General features: G+C 43.9%; 2 protein-coding genes across 4 annotated transcripts in view; one reads left to right on the top strand and one right to left on the bottom strand.

The window, feature by feature from the left end:
- LOC134444624 (dematin-like) overlaps nt 1-13,952 on the bottom strand; it is a 77,739-nt gene that overhangs the window by 23,018 nt on the left and 40,769 nt on the right. The window lies entirely within an intron of this gene.
- LOC134445388 (uncharacterized) lies at nt 3,525-13,145 on the top strand. 3 transcript variants are annotated; one of them, XM_063194472.1, is made up of 11 exons: nt 3,525-3,840; nt 5,522-5,652; nt 6,036-6,151; nt 6,603-6,733; nt 7,106-7,222; nt 7,814-7,944; nt 8,337-8,452; nt 8,968-9,955; nt 10,093-10,260; nt 11,798-11,893; nt 12,836-13,145. In XM_063194472.1, the coding sequence occupies exons 8-11, from the start codon at nt 8,987-8,989 to the stop codon at nt 13,133-13,135; spliced, it is 1,533 nt and encodes a 510-aa protein (XP_063050542.1). In that variant the 5' UTR covers nt 3,525-3,840; nt 5,522-5,652; nt 6,036-6,151; nt 6,603-6,733; nt 7,106-7,222; nt 7,814-7,944; nt 8,337-8,452; nt 8,968-8,986; the 3' UTR covers nt 13,136-13,145. The 3 variants fall into 3 exon arrangements, with proteins under 3 accessions (XP_063050542.1, XP_063050543.1, XP_063050544.1); XM_063194473.1 differs by lacking the exons at nt 3,525-3,840; nt 5,522-5,652 and having other exon boundaries at nt 5,913-6,151; XM_063194474.1 differs by lacking the exons at nt 3,525-3,840; nt 5,522-5,652; nt 6,036-6,151; ... (1 more) ...; nt 7,106-7,222; nt 7,814-7,944 and having other exon boundaries at nt 7,960-8,452.

Genomic DNA, 13,952 nt, shown 5'->3' with positions numbered 1-13,952 from the left:
ATGAACAGCTGAAGGAGGAGAAAGGGAGAGGAAAAGAGAGGAAGGATTAGAGAAAGAAAGAAAGCATATAGAAAGCAGACAGAGACAAAGAACCACAGGAAGTCACATGCATGGATTGGTTGGGCGGGAGAGAGAGTCAGAGAGAGGTAGACAGACAGACAGACTTAAAGGAGGATGGAGGAACAAGGGCATGTTTTAATGAAATGAAGGAGGAAGATGACAGCAGAATGCTGGGGAAAGAGGATGAATACAGTAAGAAAGCTGTGACTGTCACATAAAAGAGTCGACTTCCTGTTGGTGGTGGCGATGGTGGAGATGGTGATGGTGGAGATGGTGGTAACAGGAAGAGCAAAGATGAGAAGGTCAAGAGAGAGGAATGGAAGGATGAATGAAAGGAGAGATGGCATGAGAGAAGCAGTATTGTCAGATTACAGAAAAGACGGGCAGACCAGGGGGAAGGGATGAATATTTTTTTTAAAAAAAGCTGTGACTGTCACATAAAATGGAGGGACAAGGACGTGTTCTAATGAAATGAGGAAGATGAAAGCAGAATGCTGGGGAAAGTCACATAAAAGAGTTGACTTCCTGGTGGTGCTAATGGTGATGGTGGCGGTGGCAGGAAGAGCAAAGATGAGAAGGTCAAGAGAGAGGAATGGAAGGATGGTAACACTTTATTTTAGGGATACATCTATTAGCACTAATACGTACAATTTTAATGTCTGCATAAGTAACTTGTAAGGCATGTACTAAGCAAACGCTAAGGCCTACTAGGTCCTTACTAAGGTTAAATTGGTAATAAATCCCTTATTGTGCATGAACAAGACATTTGCGAATACATGCCAAACAAATGTTTGATTTTGCTTTGTACATGCCTTACAAGTTACTTATACAGGCACATTGTATGTATTAGTGCTAATAGATGCATCCCTAAAATAAAGTGTTACCGGAAGGATGAATGAAAGGAGAGATGGCATGAGAGAAGCATTACAGTTTTTCTCGATTGGTTTGGCTAATGACATTCTCAAAACAACATGGACAAATCTCCAAACCAACTTGCAATTTCCCACAACAGAATGGCATTTTTTATTGCTTTCATCAAATTTCAAATGCTTTGTACATGTCTCAAATGTTTAGTACATCTCGGCAGATGGCTATGTACAAGTACCCTACAGTTGACACATTGAGCATACATTTAGCACATTTTCCAAATAAATTGACCTTTCTTATCCAAACGAATTACACAATTCTCAGTCTAATGGTTGGCCTCTCCAAAACATGTGAGCATGATTTCATTGTGTGAGTCATCATATGCAAAGTAGTCTACACAATTGTCAAAACAGTCAAGGACATAATATTTTAAGAATTTCTTTACTGTAAACAGTAAATTCATGACAGTGTTCAACAGGCCAGATGGTATTGTAACTTTACTAGTTTGTAGAAAATAATTTTACAACTGTGTATACTACAGTTTCCTCTGTTATTTGGCTAATTTCTTGACATTTTTTTCAAACGGCATTCTGTGGAAGGAATTTAGTTTCGACACACGGGTAAACTGTTTTTGGAGTGATATGAGCAAGGGATGAAGATCCATGTAGTTATGCTGAACCATCCAGTTTATTTTGACAGGATGACTAAATTAATGCAAATGAGCCAAACCAATTGAGAAGGATACTGTATATGCCATTTTTATGGTACTGACTATTTATGTGGGAGAAGGTTTAGTGCTGATGCAAGAATGAGCTGTTTTGGGAGGTATATGACATTTTGCTAGTTATCTGAAGTGTTGTGCGGAAGTGTAAGAATGTTTGGCCAAATGACCCAATGGTTATAGGAATGTCATCTCAGCTTCAAGAAATTAGCCAAACCAATCGAGAAAAACTGTAATGTCAGATTACACGAAAGATGGGCAGAGCAGGGGGAAGGGATGAATACTTTTTAAAAAAAGCTGTGAACATCACATGAAAGAGTTGACTTTCAAATAGGGGGAGGGGGCAGGAAGAACAAAGGTGAGGAGGTCAAGAGAGGAAAGAAGGGATGAATGAATGGAGGGATGGCATGAGACCGAGGAATAAAGGTCAGATGAATAAAATGGGAAGAGTTAGGCTGCTAGGCATGGAGAGAGTGTGAGAGAGAGAGAAAGAGAGAGAGAGAGGTGAGGGAGGAGGAGGAAGGGTGGGAGAGAGGGGAGGATGAAGAGAAAGAACGGGGGAGGGAGAGGAAGAGATGGATGAATATAGTGATAAAGCCTGCCATTATATCCACACCCCCACCCCAACCCCCCTCCACACAAACACACACACACACACACACACACACACACACACACACACACACACACACACACACACACACACACACACACACACACACACACACACACACACACACACACACACACACACACCCTCCCCTGCTCCTCAGACACTGTCTATGGGATTGTATGACCTCCTTCCTCTCTGGTGCTGAGAAGCGTGTCAAATGTCAAATACATGCAGCTCTCAGTCAGTCGGTACATTACCGGCTATTCCTGGCATTTCATAATCCCATAGAAAAATGCAATGCAATCTAACATTCTCCTGCTGTGTGAAATCCTGGGTTGGATGGAGGTCTACCACAAAAGCATTCTTATTTCCCATAGTTAAATTTACCTTCCTGTTGGTATTTTATTTAGATGAAAATAGGCTGAATACCTCTATAGGTGTGATTGAACTGTTAGCCAAAATAGGGAATTGAAGAACTGTAGTGTATGTGTTAGTCGATTCATGTATGTGCCTGTGTGTGTGTGCCTGTGTGTGTATGTGTGTGTGTGTGTGTGTGTGTGTGTGTGTGTGTGTGTGTGTGTGTGTGTGTGTGTGTGTGTGTGTGTGTGTGTGTGTGTGTGTGGACACAAGGACACAAACAATGAGAGAGGAAAAGAGTGACAGTGAGAGATGGAGTGGTACTGAAGTGATATCCTGATTATCATCGGCTTTCAAATCTCTTCGAGACTTGGTCTGACCAAGAGCATAACAAGTAACGTTTCCCAAATGGCATGGTTGACCCACCTCCCTAGGTCTGCTACTGGTTGACTGCAGGTCCGACAAAGTGGGTGGAGTTCCCCATTTTTTGGGAGCTCATAAACGATATTTGAATTGCTCTTGGCCTGACTAGAAGGTGTTGCCACTAGGAGGGCATGGCCTGGCTACTGAAGTGAAGGAGCAGTGCTGAAGTGATGTTGAGGTACTGAAGTGATGTTGGGGTGCTGAAGTGATGGGAGAGGTGCTGAAGTGATGTTGAGGTACTGAAGTGATGGGAGAGGTCAGTGGTGTAGTCTACTTTTTATGGTGGGTATACTTTATATTTGAGCATTTTTTGAAGTGGGTATTCTGTATGTATTTGTGCTATTCAAAACAATGGATCAATCAATTTTAATCGATTTGAAATCCCTGAAATTTAGAAGTGGGTATACTCCGTATACCCGCATTCTACATAGAATGTAAACCCTAACAGTAAATGGAACGCATTAATTGTATCAATCAGGACTTAAAACCCGATACTTGCCTATTTTTTAGCTGACCCAACAATAAACTTATACGTTTTCTGACCAAGACACAACGTTTTCGTTGTGGTGAAAATAATGTATGAGTAAACATTGCCGGTTTACTATAAAACTATGAGCATTCTGTCAAACGTGAGGTATGACGTCATCAACGTGGTTTACGTTCAGTCACGCACTGCCACGCACGGTCTACCAAGAACAAGATGGAGGATCCGCGAGACCGCGGGGATCAGTTTGGCAGCCAGTACTAACCCTCATTTTTGGAAAAGAAGAGTGGACGCTCAATTGTTTTTCGGTGTAAGGTAAGTAGTTTTAGTAGTAAGGTTGTAGTAGTAAAGCTTTTAGTCGTTTTGGACTTTGATAATAACATTTGCATGCACTGTGAGCTTAAGGCTATTTTATTAGCAAGCTAACTTCACTCGGTCTTTGGTTATGGACAAAGCTAATAACAGCTAGAACTTACATTTGAACTCGAAAATAAAATCGCTTGTCTGTCCTAAATGTAAAACAAAGAAATATTGGGTTGTCCAGTTCCTTCTCTGTATTTTTTTTTTAAGTCGGGATGCAATGACTGTGCTGTGTTTGGCGTGCTGCATCAGCACAGAAGAGAAGAACGTTACTGGTACAGAGTAAAATGTCGGTTTTTCCAATGTAATACCATGCACGTGTATGTTTATACCTTTTTAAGTCTAAAGCTAAGATCTACACCAAGCTTATTTTCTATTGCATTGACATTTCTCGAATTCGGTTTTTGCATAAAGAAGCTAAGCGCGTAGGGCAAGGTTAATGACCGCTAACCGAAGCCAAGTCTGACGCGGTGGTAGATGGACACTCCCAACTGAAATCGCTCCCGGACGTGCAGTCCCAGGTGTTTCTATCACTCCCGGACGTGTAGTCCCACCCGATTATATTTCACGTATTATCATACACTGCCACATACAAGCAATTTAGGGTTAGGGTTAGAAACAAAAAACTAACATCAAAAAGATAACTAGCTCCGTTATATGGCGGTGGGGCCGATAGTCTGGCTAGTGGGAGCGAGCGACAGGGGAGCGTCCTGCGTTGGGAGCGTCAATCAGGGAATCAGTCTGACGGTGTAGCAATGAAATGCTTTCGTGTACCAGTTGTCTATAAGAAGATAGCAAGAAAGAAATGCATAAGCAGGTTTCGTTGCGTTTTAAAAAATATATATATTTAGTGGCGTTCATGTCTTTGTCCGTGTACACGCATGTCTCGAAGCGTGATCAGTGCACTCCTTCGATTACCTGACGCCATGCATGTGTTTTTGCAAACTAAACTAGACACGTTATCGGCATGCGTGCAATCTATCGGCTATTGGCGTGTGTGCATGCAATGGCAAAGGTAATGGCAGCTAAAATGCAAGCATGCAAATAAAATAAAGCGTGTACAGCATGGAAATCAACGGAGTGCGGATGTTTATTCGCTTGGTGTTTTCGGATCCAGATATAGAACAAACATTGCAACAAAAACAACGTGGAAAAGAGGGGAACCCCAGGGCACGAGTAGAGGGTGGGTAATTCAGGAAATATTCAACATGTGTTCGTCTCTAGTGCTGCTTCAGTTAGTCTCCAGTGCTGGATTTACAAGTTTTGTAGCTATATGGAGAATACAGCCGTAACTGAAGCAATCGAAAGCGAGTCCGACAACGACTACCAGCTGAGCAACCACTTCGCTGTAGCTCAGTGGGTGGTAGACTTGTTGCCTGACTTTCCCCTCTGTGTGCTATTAATGACCACACCAGGGGTGGAACTGAACTCTGAACAAGAACCTTTCTTTACCTGACAAAATGTGTGGCATTCTTATCCCTGCCTGCCTGTCTGCCTGCCTCTCTCTCTCTCTCTCTCTCTCTCTCTCTCTCTCTCTCTCTCTCTCTCTCTCTCTCTGTCTGTCTGTCTGTCCATAGAGTATAGTGTCCCCTGCATCCTTCATTCGTCACCTTTTTTGTGTTTTTTTTGTCCATAGATCCTGATTCGGACTCTGGCTTGTAGAGGCTCTAGCTGTTTACAGTCTGTTGTTCCCTGCTAACAGCGACAGTAGCCCTCCAGCCCACTGAGAGTTCTTGCTGAAGCCCCTCAGCTGCAGCCCAGCATCAGGTAACTGAACTCTCACACACACACACGCACACGCGCACACGCGCGCATGCAAGAGGTTGTAGATGCAAACAGTTCATGGGTGCACAGAGTGTGGCAAATGCTGGATCAAGGCTGTGCTTATTAACACTGACCAAGTAGTGATGTGTGGTGCATGCCAGGCATGCTGGTTAGTTAGACAGAAAAAGAGTAATTTCTTGCCCACCACGGATGGGTCCTTCAACCACCTCACCGTACATTTACAATTACTGCCTGTTTTGGTTTAGATCTGGCATTTGAGTATACAAATGATTTGTCTTTTTAGCATCACTTGGTTATTTTTACATATTTGTAGTGAGTGGGACACGTGTTGAGTCTCTGGATGCTATCTGCTTTTTTGTCCGTAGATCCTGATTTTGACTCTGGCTTGTAGAGGCTCTAGCTGTTTCCAGTCTGTGGTTCCCTGTCAACAGCGGCAGCAGCCCTCCAGCCCCTTCTCCCCTCATCTGCAGCCCAGCATCAGGTAACTGAACACACACGCGCACACACGCACACACACACCAACCTAAGACTCATAATCTAGGTATACGGGCTGATTAAAGATGTGTTTTGAACATAACATGAACACTGTATTCCCCCATTGCTGGTAGACTTGTTGCCTGACTTTCCCCTCTGTGTGCTATTAATGACCACACCAGGGGTGGAACTGAACTCTGAACAAGAACCTTTCTTTACCTGACAAAATGTGTGGCATTCTTATCCCTGCCATACACTGTCTGTCTCTCTCTCTCTCTCTCTCTCTCTCTCTCTCTCTCTCTCTCTCTCTCTCTCTCTCTCTCTCTGTGTCTCTCTCTCTCTCTGTGTCTCTCTCTCTCTCTCTCTCTCTCTGTCTCTCTCCCTCCCCCTAGAGTATAGTGTCCCCTGCATCCTTCATTCGTCACCTTTTTTGTGTGTTTTTTTTTTTTTGTCCATAGATCCTGATTCGGACTCTGGCTTGTAGAGGCTCTAGCTGTTTACAGTCTGTTGTTCCCTGCTAACAGCGGCAGTAGCCCTCCAGCCCACTGAGAGTTCTTGCTGAAGCCCCTCAGCTGCAGCCCAGCATCAGGTAACTGAACTCACACACACTCACACACACACATGCACGCAAGAGGTTGTAGATGCAGACAGTTCATGGGTGCACAGAGTGTGGCAAATGTTGGATCAAGGCTGTGCTTATTAACACTGACCAAGTAGTGATGTGTGGTGCATGCCAGGCATGCTGGTTAGTTAGACAGAAAAAGAGTAATTTCTTGCCCACCACGGATGGATCCTTCAACCACCTCACCGTACATTTACAATTACTGCCTGTTTTGGTTGAGATCTGGCCTTTGAGTGTACAAATGATTGTCTTTTTAGCATCACTTGGTTATTTTTACATATTTGTAGTGAGTGGGACACGTGTTGAGTCTCTGGATGCTATCTGCTTTTTTGTCCGTAGATCCTGATTTTGACTCTTGGCTTGTAGAGGCTCTAGCTGTTTCCAGTCTGTGGTTCCCTGTCAACAGCGGCAGCAGCCCTCCAGCCCCTTCTCCCCTCATCTGCAGCCCAGCATCAGGTAACTGAACACACACACACACACACACACACACACACACACACACACACACACACACACACACACACACACACCAACCTAAGACTCATAATCTAGGTATACGGACTGATTAAAGATGTGTTTTGAACATAACATGAACACTGTATTCCCCCATTGCTGGTAGACTTGTTGCCTGACTTTCCCCTCTGTGTGCTATTAATGACCACACCAGGGGTGGAACTGAACTCTGAACAAGAACCTTTCTTTACCTGGCAAAATGTGTGGCATTCTTATCCTTGCCATACACTGCCACTCCCTCTCTCTCTCTGTCTCTCTCTCTGTCTCTCTGTCTCTCTGTCTCTCTCTCTCTCTCTCTCTCTCTGTCTCTGTCTCTCTCTCTCTGTCTCTGTCTCTCTCTCTCTCTCTCTCGCTCTCTCGCTCGCTCGCTCTCTCTGTCTCGCTCTCTATGTCTCTCTCTCTCTCTGCCTCGCTCTCTCTCTTTCTCTCTCTGCCTTGCTCGCTCTCTCGCTCTCTCTCTCTTTCGCTCTCTCTCGTATAGTGTCCCCTGCATCCTTCATTCGTCACCGTTTTTGTGTTTTTTTTTGTCCATAGATCCTGATTCGGACTCTGGCTTGTAGAGGCTCTAGCTGTTTACAGTCTGTTGTTCCCTGCTAACAGCGGCAGTAGCCCTCCAGCCCACTGAGAGTTCTTGCTGAAGCCCCTCAGCTGCAGCCCAGCATCAGGTAACTGAACACACACACACACACACACACACACACACACACACACACACACGTGCACGCAAGAGGTTGTAGATGCAGACAGTTCATGGGTGCACAGAGTGTGGCAAATGTTGGATCAAGGCTGTGCTTATTAACACTGACCAAGTAGTGATGTGTGGTGCATGCCAGGCATGCTGGTTAGTTAGACAGAAAAAGAGTAATTTCTTGCCCACCACGGATGGGTCCTTCAACCACCTCACCGTACATTTACAATTACTGCCTGTTTTGGTTGAGATCTGGCATTTGAGTGTACAAATGATTGTCTTTTTAGCATCACTTGGTTATTTTTACATATTTGTAGTGAGTGGGACACGTGTTGAGTCTCTGGATGCTATCTGCTTTTTTGTCCGTAGATCCTGATTTTGACTCTGGCTTGTAGAGGCTCTAGCTGTTTCCAGTCTGTGGTTCCCTGTCAACAGCGGCAGCAGCCCTCCAGCCCCTTCTCCCCTCATCTGCAGCCCAGCATCAGGTAACTGAACACACACACACACACACACACACACACACACACACACCAACCTAAGACTCATAATCTAGGTATACAGACTGATTAAAGATGTGTTTTGAACATAACATGAACACTGTATTCCCCCATTGCTGGTAGACTTGTTGCCTGACTTTCCCCTCTGTGTGCTATTAATGACCACACCAGGGGTGGAACTGAACTCTGAACAAGAACCTTTCTTTACCTGACAAAATGTGTGGCATTCTTATCCCTGCCATACACTGTCTCTCTGTGTCTCTGTCTCTGTCTCTCTCTCTGTGTGTCTCTGTCTCTCTGTCTCTCTGTGTCTCTGTCTGTCTGTGTCTCTGTCTCTGTCTGTCTGTGTCCCTAGAGTATAGTGTCCCCTGCATCCTTCATGGCGATATATATTCATTAACTGAGAAATGTCCTCACCTTTTGGGCTTCATTCCTTTTGATGGTGTCTTTATTAAATTGTTTCTTTAATGCTTGACACTTAAATATTTCATTTACTTTTTCAGTGTCAAAAAACGAAAAGAGATGGCAGCCCCCCAGAAGTTTCTGCTCCGTGTTTATCTGCACACAGATACTGCCATTAAGCTCACTCTAAATAGCCGCCCAAAGTCTGTGGAAGAGCTGAAAATTATAATGCAGTACAAATTCAAGCCAAGACTCGACAGTAGTGACTTCACCATCCAATACGAAGACCCTGACTTTGATGGCCAATTAAGTGTCCTAGTGGACATAGATGAGCTGCCAGAGAAGGGGACACTGAAAGTGATTAGGTTGGAGAGTGACGATAGTTCTTCTTGTGGCAGTTCTGACACTGACATACTGCCCCATGTACCATTTAGTCAGCGCCAAAAGAATTGGCCTGATGTTTTTCCTGTTCCAACGTTCAACCACGAAGTTGAGCATGTCCTTGACCAGGGTAACTTCGTCTTCCAGACATCTGGCAAGCCAACTAGATTAACACGTTCCCAGAAGCACAATGTGCTCGAAATAATGGCACAGACTATTTACAGCTTCAAGCCATACCCTAGCAATACTGATCTTTGTAAGGCTTCGGAAGCATTGATTACTGCCCACCCATGCCTCAAAGAACTTGGAAGCAAGACTGGCTGGTACGGCTGGAAGGTCAGTTTGGCCTTCAAGATGGGTAACTACAGACAGAAACTGGCCAAATCGGGGTGTGCTGAGGTGTCCATCAATGCAGGAAAGAGAAGCAAGAACAACCCTGACAGCGATCACCCCCATGCCAATATTAAGCGAGCTCGTAGGTCGGAAGTGAACTTCCTACCCAACTTCCCAACTGGTGAAAACCAGGCCAGTCTTGACCTGATGAGACTCGAGATAATTGAAGAGACTGACAAGTCGGAGAAGAATGTGCAATTCATCGAAAAGCTGATGCAGACAACCTTCGCTTTACGACGACAAGACATCATCAAAAGTGAATTGCCAGTAAAGGACTTGCTGCGCAGCTGGCCAGCTCTGCAGTTGGAATCGCAGGTAACATGCTTTTCTGTCTGTCCAAACGCAAATCAGTTGTGATGGTGTTCAGTGTGTGACTGCAATCTAAAAAAAAACCCCAAAAAAACATATTGATCCTGTCTATATGTTTGTGTTTGTGTTTTATATGTCTGCAGGTTCTCTCAGAATTCCATCGTATCACTAATGTGAACCTGCGCAGCACATTCTACGCTGAACTTGACAGACACACACCACGACTCCTCAACTTATACAGACAAAAGGCAGTACGCACCGGCAAGTTGGCGGAGGCTCTACGGGCTACCCTCGCCGCTTATGATCTTCAGGTATGTCTAAGATTAACTTGGCATGTCCATGACCACATTTTACATCAAGCATATCTAAGTATTGGCCCTACCGTGGCTCTAACGGTAGGGTACTTGACTATCATGCCGGCGACCTGGGTTCGAATCCGGCCTGGGTCATTTGCCGATCCCTCCCCGTCTCTCTCCCCACTCATTTCCTGTCTATCCTTCACTGTCCTGTCCCGAATAAAGGCAAAAAGCCCCAGAAAATATCTTTAAAAAAAGCATATCTAAGTATTTTGGCCAATCCATATGTGTTTTAGCAACTTGCATTGATGAAAATTAAGATTCATATGACTTAGATTTAAAGAGCTCTTTATGATACCGCCCATCCCCCAACCACCGTGACTAACAAACGCTCTGTGGGAAACACTGGTTTATTGAGCATTCAGTGCAGACAAGCATTATAATGAGTTCACATTTTTCTTACTTTGTGTTATTCATATTTATAGAACACAAGATGTCGCAGTCAATCTTTTGAAACTTAAGTAGGAGTCCTGCCAATGTCAACATTCAGTTGTATTGCTGATGCTACCCTTGACTTGTTAGTACCTGATGACACAGCAACTTTTTTGTTCTGGTCCTGTAATGGGTGTAAAGGTGTCTGCTAATGTTGCATAACATTTGGGATGATATTTGTATGTAAACAAGACACGACCCCATTAGTGGGGTCAGAGTCTCAAAAAGGGCTGAAAAACAAATGCTGCATTTGTAATGGCATGTCAAGAATAGCGTGAGCATTACAGCTGCGTGTTGAAATCGACAGGAATTCTCCTTTAATGCTGGTTGTTGATGCTGGGCGTCATCATCATGGTACAGGTTCCTATGGTTTCAGACTGTCACTTACTGGATCATTTGCTGATTACCTTGTCACCAATTGCTGGTCATTCAAGATTCTTTTAATTGGTCCCGAAGGAAATTTGTCTTGGACATGCATTCAAGCAATGGACTGAGTCATGTCAATAGACAAAGGTAGTTTACATTAAATCTAGTGTTCTACATCTGTTATTACACAGAGACATGCCTAAGAATCTGTTAGGTGATGGTGGTCATACACTACTCAAAAAAATGGAACACCAAAACCAAGCAATGGAACTTCACATCAATCATACTTTTATCAGCCTGTCCAGTTAGGAACCAACATTCAAAGCCAATTAATTTTGCCTACTGTTGTGCCAATTTAATAAGCAATGAGTAGATGTATATTAGAAGTAATCACCAAAAAACGGCCCAAAATAGTAATTCTGCAGATGGTGTCCTCCATTTTTCATCCTTTCTGACCAATTTTTTTTGGTCACGTGGATTTTGTTACAGTCCCAACCCAGGAAGTACCATGAGGGCACTGAAGTGACTTGGGTAGTGCTGCTCAACTGATCTCACAGAAGTATGATTGTATGACGGGAGGAGTTACATTGCTTTGGTTTTGGTACTCCCTTAATTTTTTTGGAGCAGTGTATTTTTGAGAGGGTCTACATGGCAGTACTATATATTTGTGCAATTTTTATTTTTGTCAATCAAGGAAGAACATGATGTCATCTCGAGACGCACCCTGTCGCTGTGTGCCCTGCCGGTGTACCTGCGAGAAGATGTATCTGCCTTCTTTCAGACATTCAATGTAAGTACTGGTTACCATCCATAAATGTACAATACATCATCCAAAGCTGAGTTCATTTGTTTCCCCCTCCCTTTGGGTCAACGGTCTGGGTGACCTTGGTAGCTCTATCACTTCACTCATATTAATAATATAACATGGTTTGCACATTTTCATTTGCGTAACAATGTTCATCTCTGCCCATCCCTCAGCTCCCACACAATCTCCATCCTTGTCACTGCTTATCTTGATTATTGTAACTAGCAAATCCCTCCATAAGCTCCATAATGCTCATTATCCAACATAGGACTGTCTCTTCAGCCTGATCTCTCAGAATTCTGTGGAATGGACACGGATTTGGGACACGAAATCCGTGTCAGTTTCACAGATTTTGCCAAAAAGATTTTGGAATTGTTTTCCGTGATTGACTCACGGAAGTGCTTTCTATATTCCCACAGCACTGTGTTAAGTCTATCATTAGAAAATAGATACCAAATTATAATAATAAAAGAATGCTAGAGCAATTTAAGTTGTGCCCTGACCAAAACAATCCCTTACCTTAACTTGTCAGTAAAGACATGTTTTTGAGAAAGCCCATCAACCAACTCTGGAAAAGGTATATAAAATTCATGTAATCAACGAAAGAATACTAGCTATGCCCAGACCAAAACAATCCCTAACCCTAACCTGTCAGTAAGAAAAGTTTTTTGAGAAAAAAAATATTGGAAATTAGAAATCCTGAGAAAACACAAGACTGTGGAAACATAGAGCTGTGGGAATATAGAGAAAGCACTTCCGTGTGTCCATCACGGAAAACAATTCTGTGTCTAGGGGCACGGCATTTTGGCAAAATCCATTCCACGGAATTCTGAGATCATGTTGGTCTCTTGGTAAACATATCCAGATTGTCAAATGACTATCTTCCTAGTGTAGCCAACAGGTAATTATGTTGATTGTGTTTTGCAGGAGGAGGAGGAGCCTGATTACCATGATGTCCCTCTTGCTCTTGGCATAACTGGCGCAGACCCCTTCAGCTGCAAGAAGTTTACAGTCGTCATTGAAGGCAATGCTGTTTTTAACGAGGTCCCCACAATTCCAGATGCATTCATGTTGTTGTTTGGGCTGACTTATGTGTTCAATTTGGAATACCCTAAGAGCCTCTTGAACACATTCACAATGATCCAGAAAATGTTTGTTTGTCTGGATGATGGCAAACCACTCAAACCCTGCCTAATGACTTTGAAAGAAGATTTGCTACTGCAGTAGTGCGTGTTTGTAACATTTGCGCGCGCACACACACACACACACACACACACACACACACACACACACACACACACACACACACACACGCTCATGTCACACAGCACCCTCTAGATTTGCTACTGCAGTAGTGCGCTTTAGTAGCATTTGCACACACTCTCTCACACACACACACACACACACACGTATGCTCATGTCACACAACGCCCTTTAGAGTGGCTACTGCAGTAGTGCACGTTAGTAGCATTTGCACACTCACTCTCACACACAAACACACACACACACGCGCGGGCGCGCATATGCTCATGTCACACGGAACCCTCTACACAGCGGCTGAAATATAGCTGAAGCGGCGGAACAGGGACCTGTTACCTGCCAGTTGTACTGTACAGTATTCGAATGCCATACTTACCAGAATGCTTCAACTTTTTTTCTCTCTCTATAGTACAATACACATATACACCTGCACGCACACACACGTGCCCAAATTCAGCTTATTACTCTTGGGACAATGCACGCACGCGCGCACACACACACACACACACACACACACACACACACACACTCTTCAGCTTATTCCCCGCATTTAGGACCTCAGGGCCATTACTTAAACAGACAAACACTCACACATAAGTTAGGCTTATTCCCCGCATACATGACCACACGCGGGCTCACCCACACGCAAACAAACATGCGCAGTTGGATGTATGTCTTTTTCTAGCTGTGTTGATTTGGAGGCGAATAACTATAGTAAATGCGTGCATGCACACACCACACACACACACACACACACACACACACACGTGCACACACTTGCATA

Source organism: Engraulis encrasicolus, chromosome 3 (assembly GCF_034702125.1).
Source record: "Engraulis encrasicolus isolate BLACKSEA-1 chromosome 3, IST_EnEncr_1.0, whole genome shotgun sequence".
Classification (NCBI taxonomy): Eukaryota; Metazoa; Chordata; class Actinopteri; order Clupeiformes; family Engraulidae; genus Engraulis; species Engraulis encrasicolus.
The sequence above is the reverse complement of the archived record's forward strand: the minus strand, read 5'-3'. Positions and strand labels throughout refer to the sequence as shown.

Coding starts and splice junctions, on each gene's coding strand:
- LOC134445388 (XM_063194472.1), top strand. CDS start 8,987: ATGGCAGCCCCCCAGAAGTTTCTGCTCCGTGTTTATCTGCACACAGAT. Junction 10,261..11,797: donor TCGCCGCTTATGATCTTCAG/GTATGTCTAAGA, acceptor TTGTCAATCAAG/GAAGAACATGATGTCATCTC. Junction 11,894..12,835: donor CCTTCTTTCAGACATTCAAT/GTAAGTACTGGT, acceptor TGTGTTTTGCAG/GAGGAGGAGGAGCCTGATTA.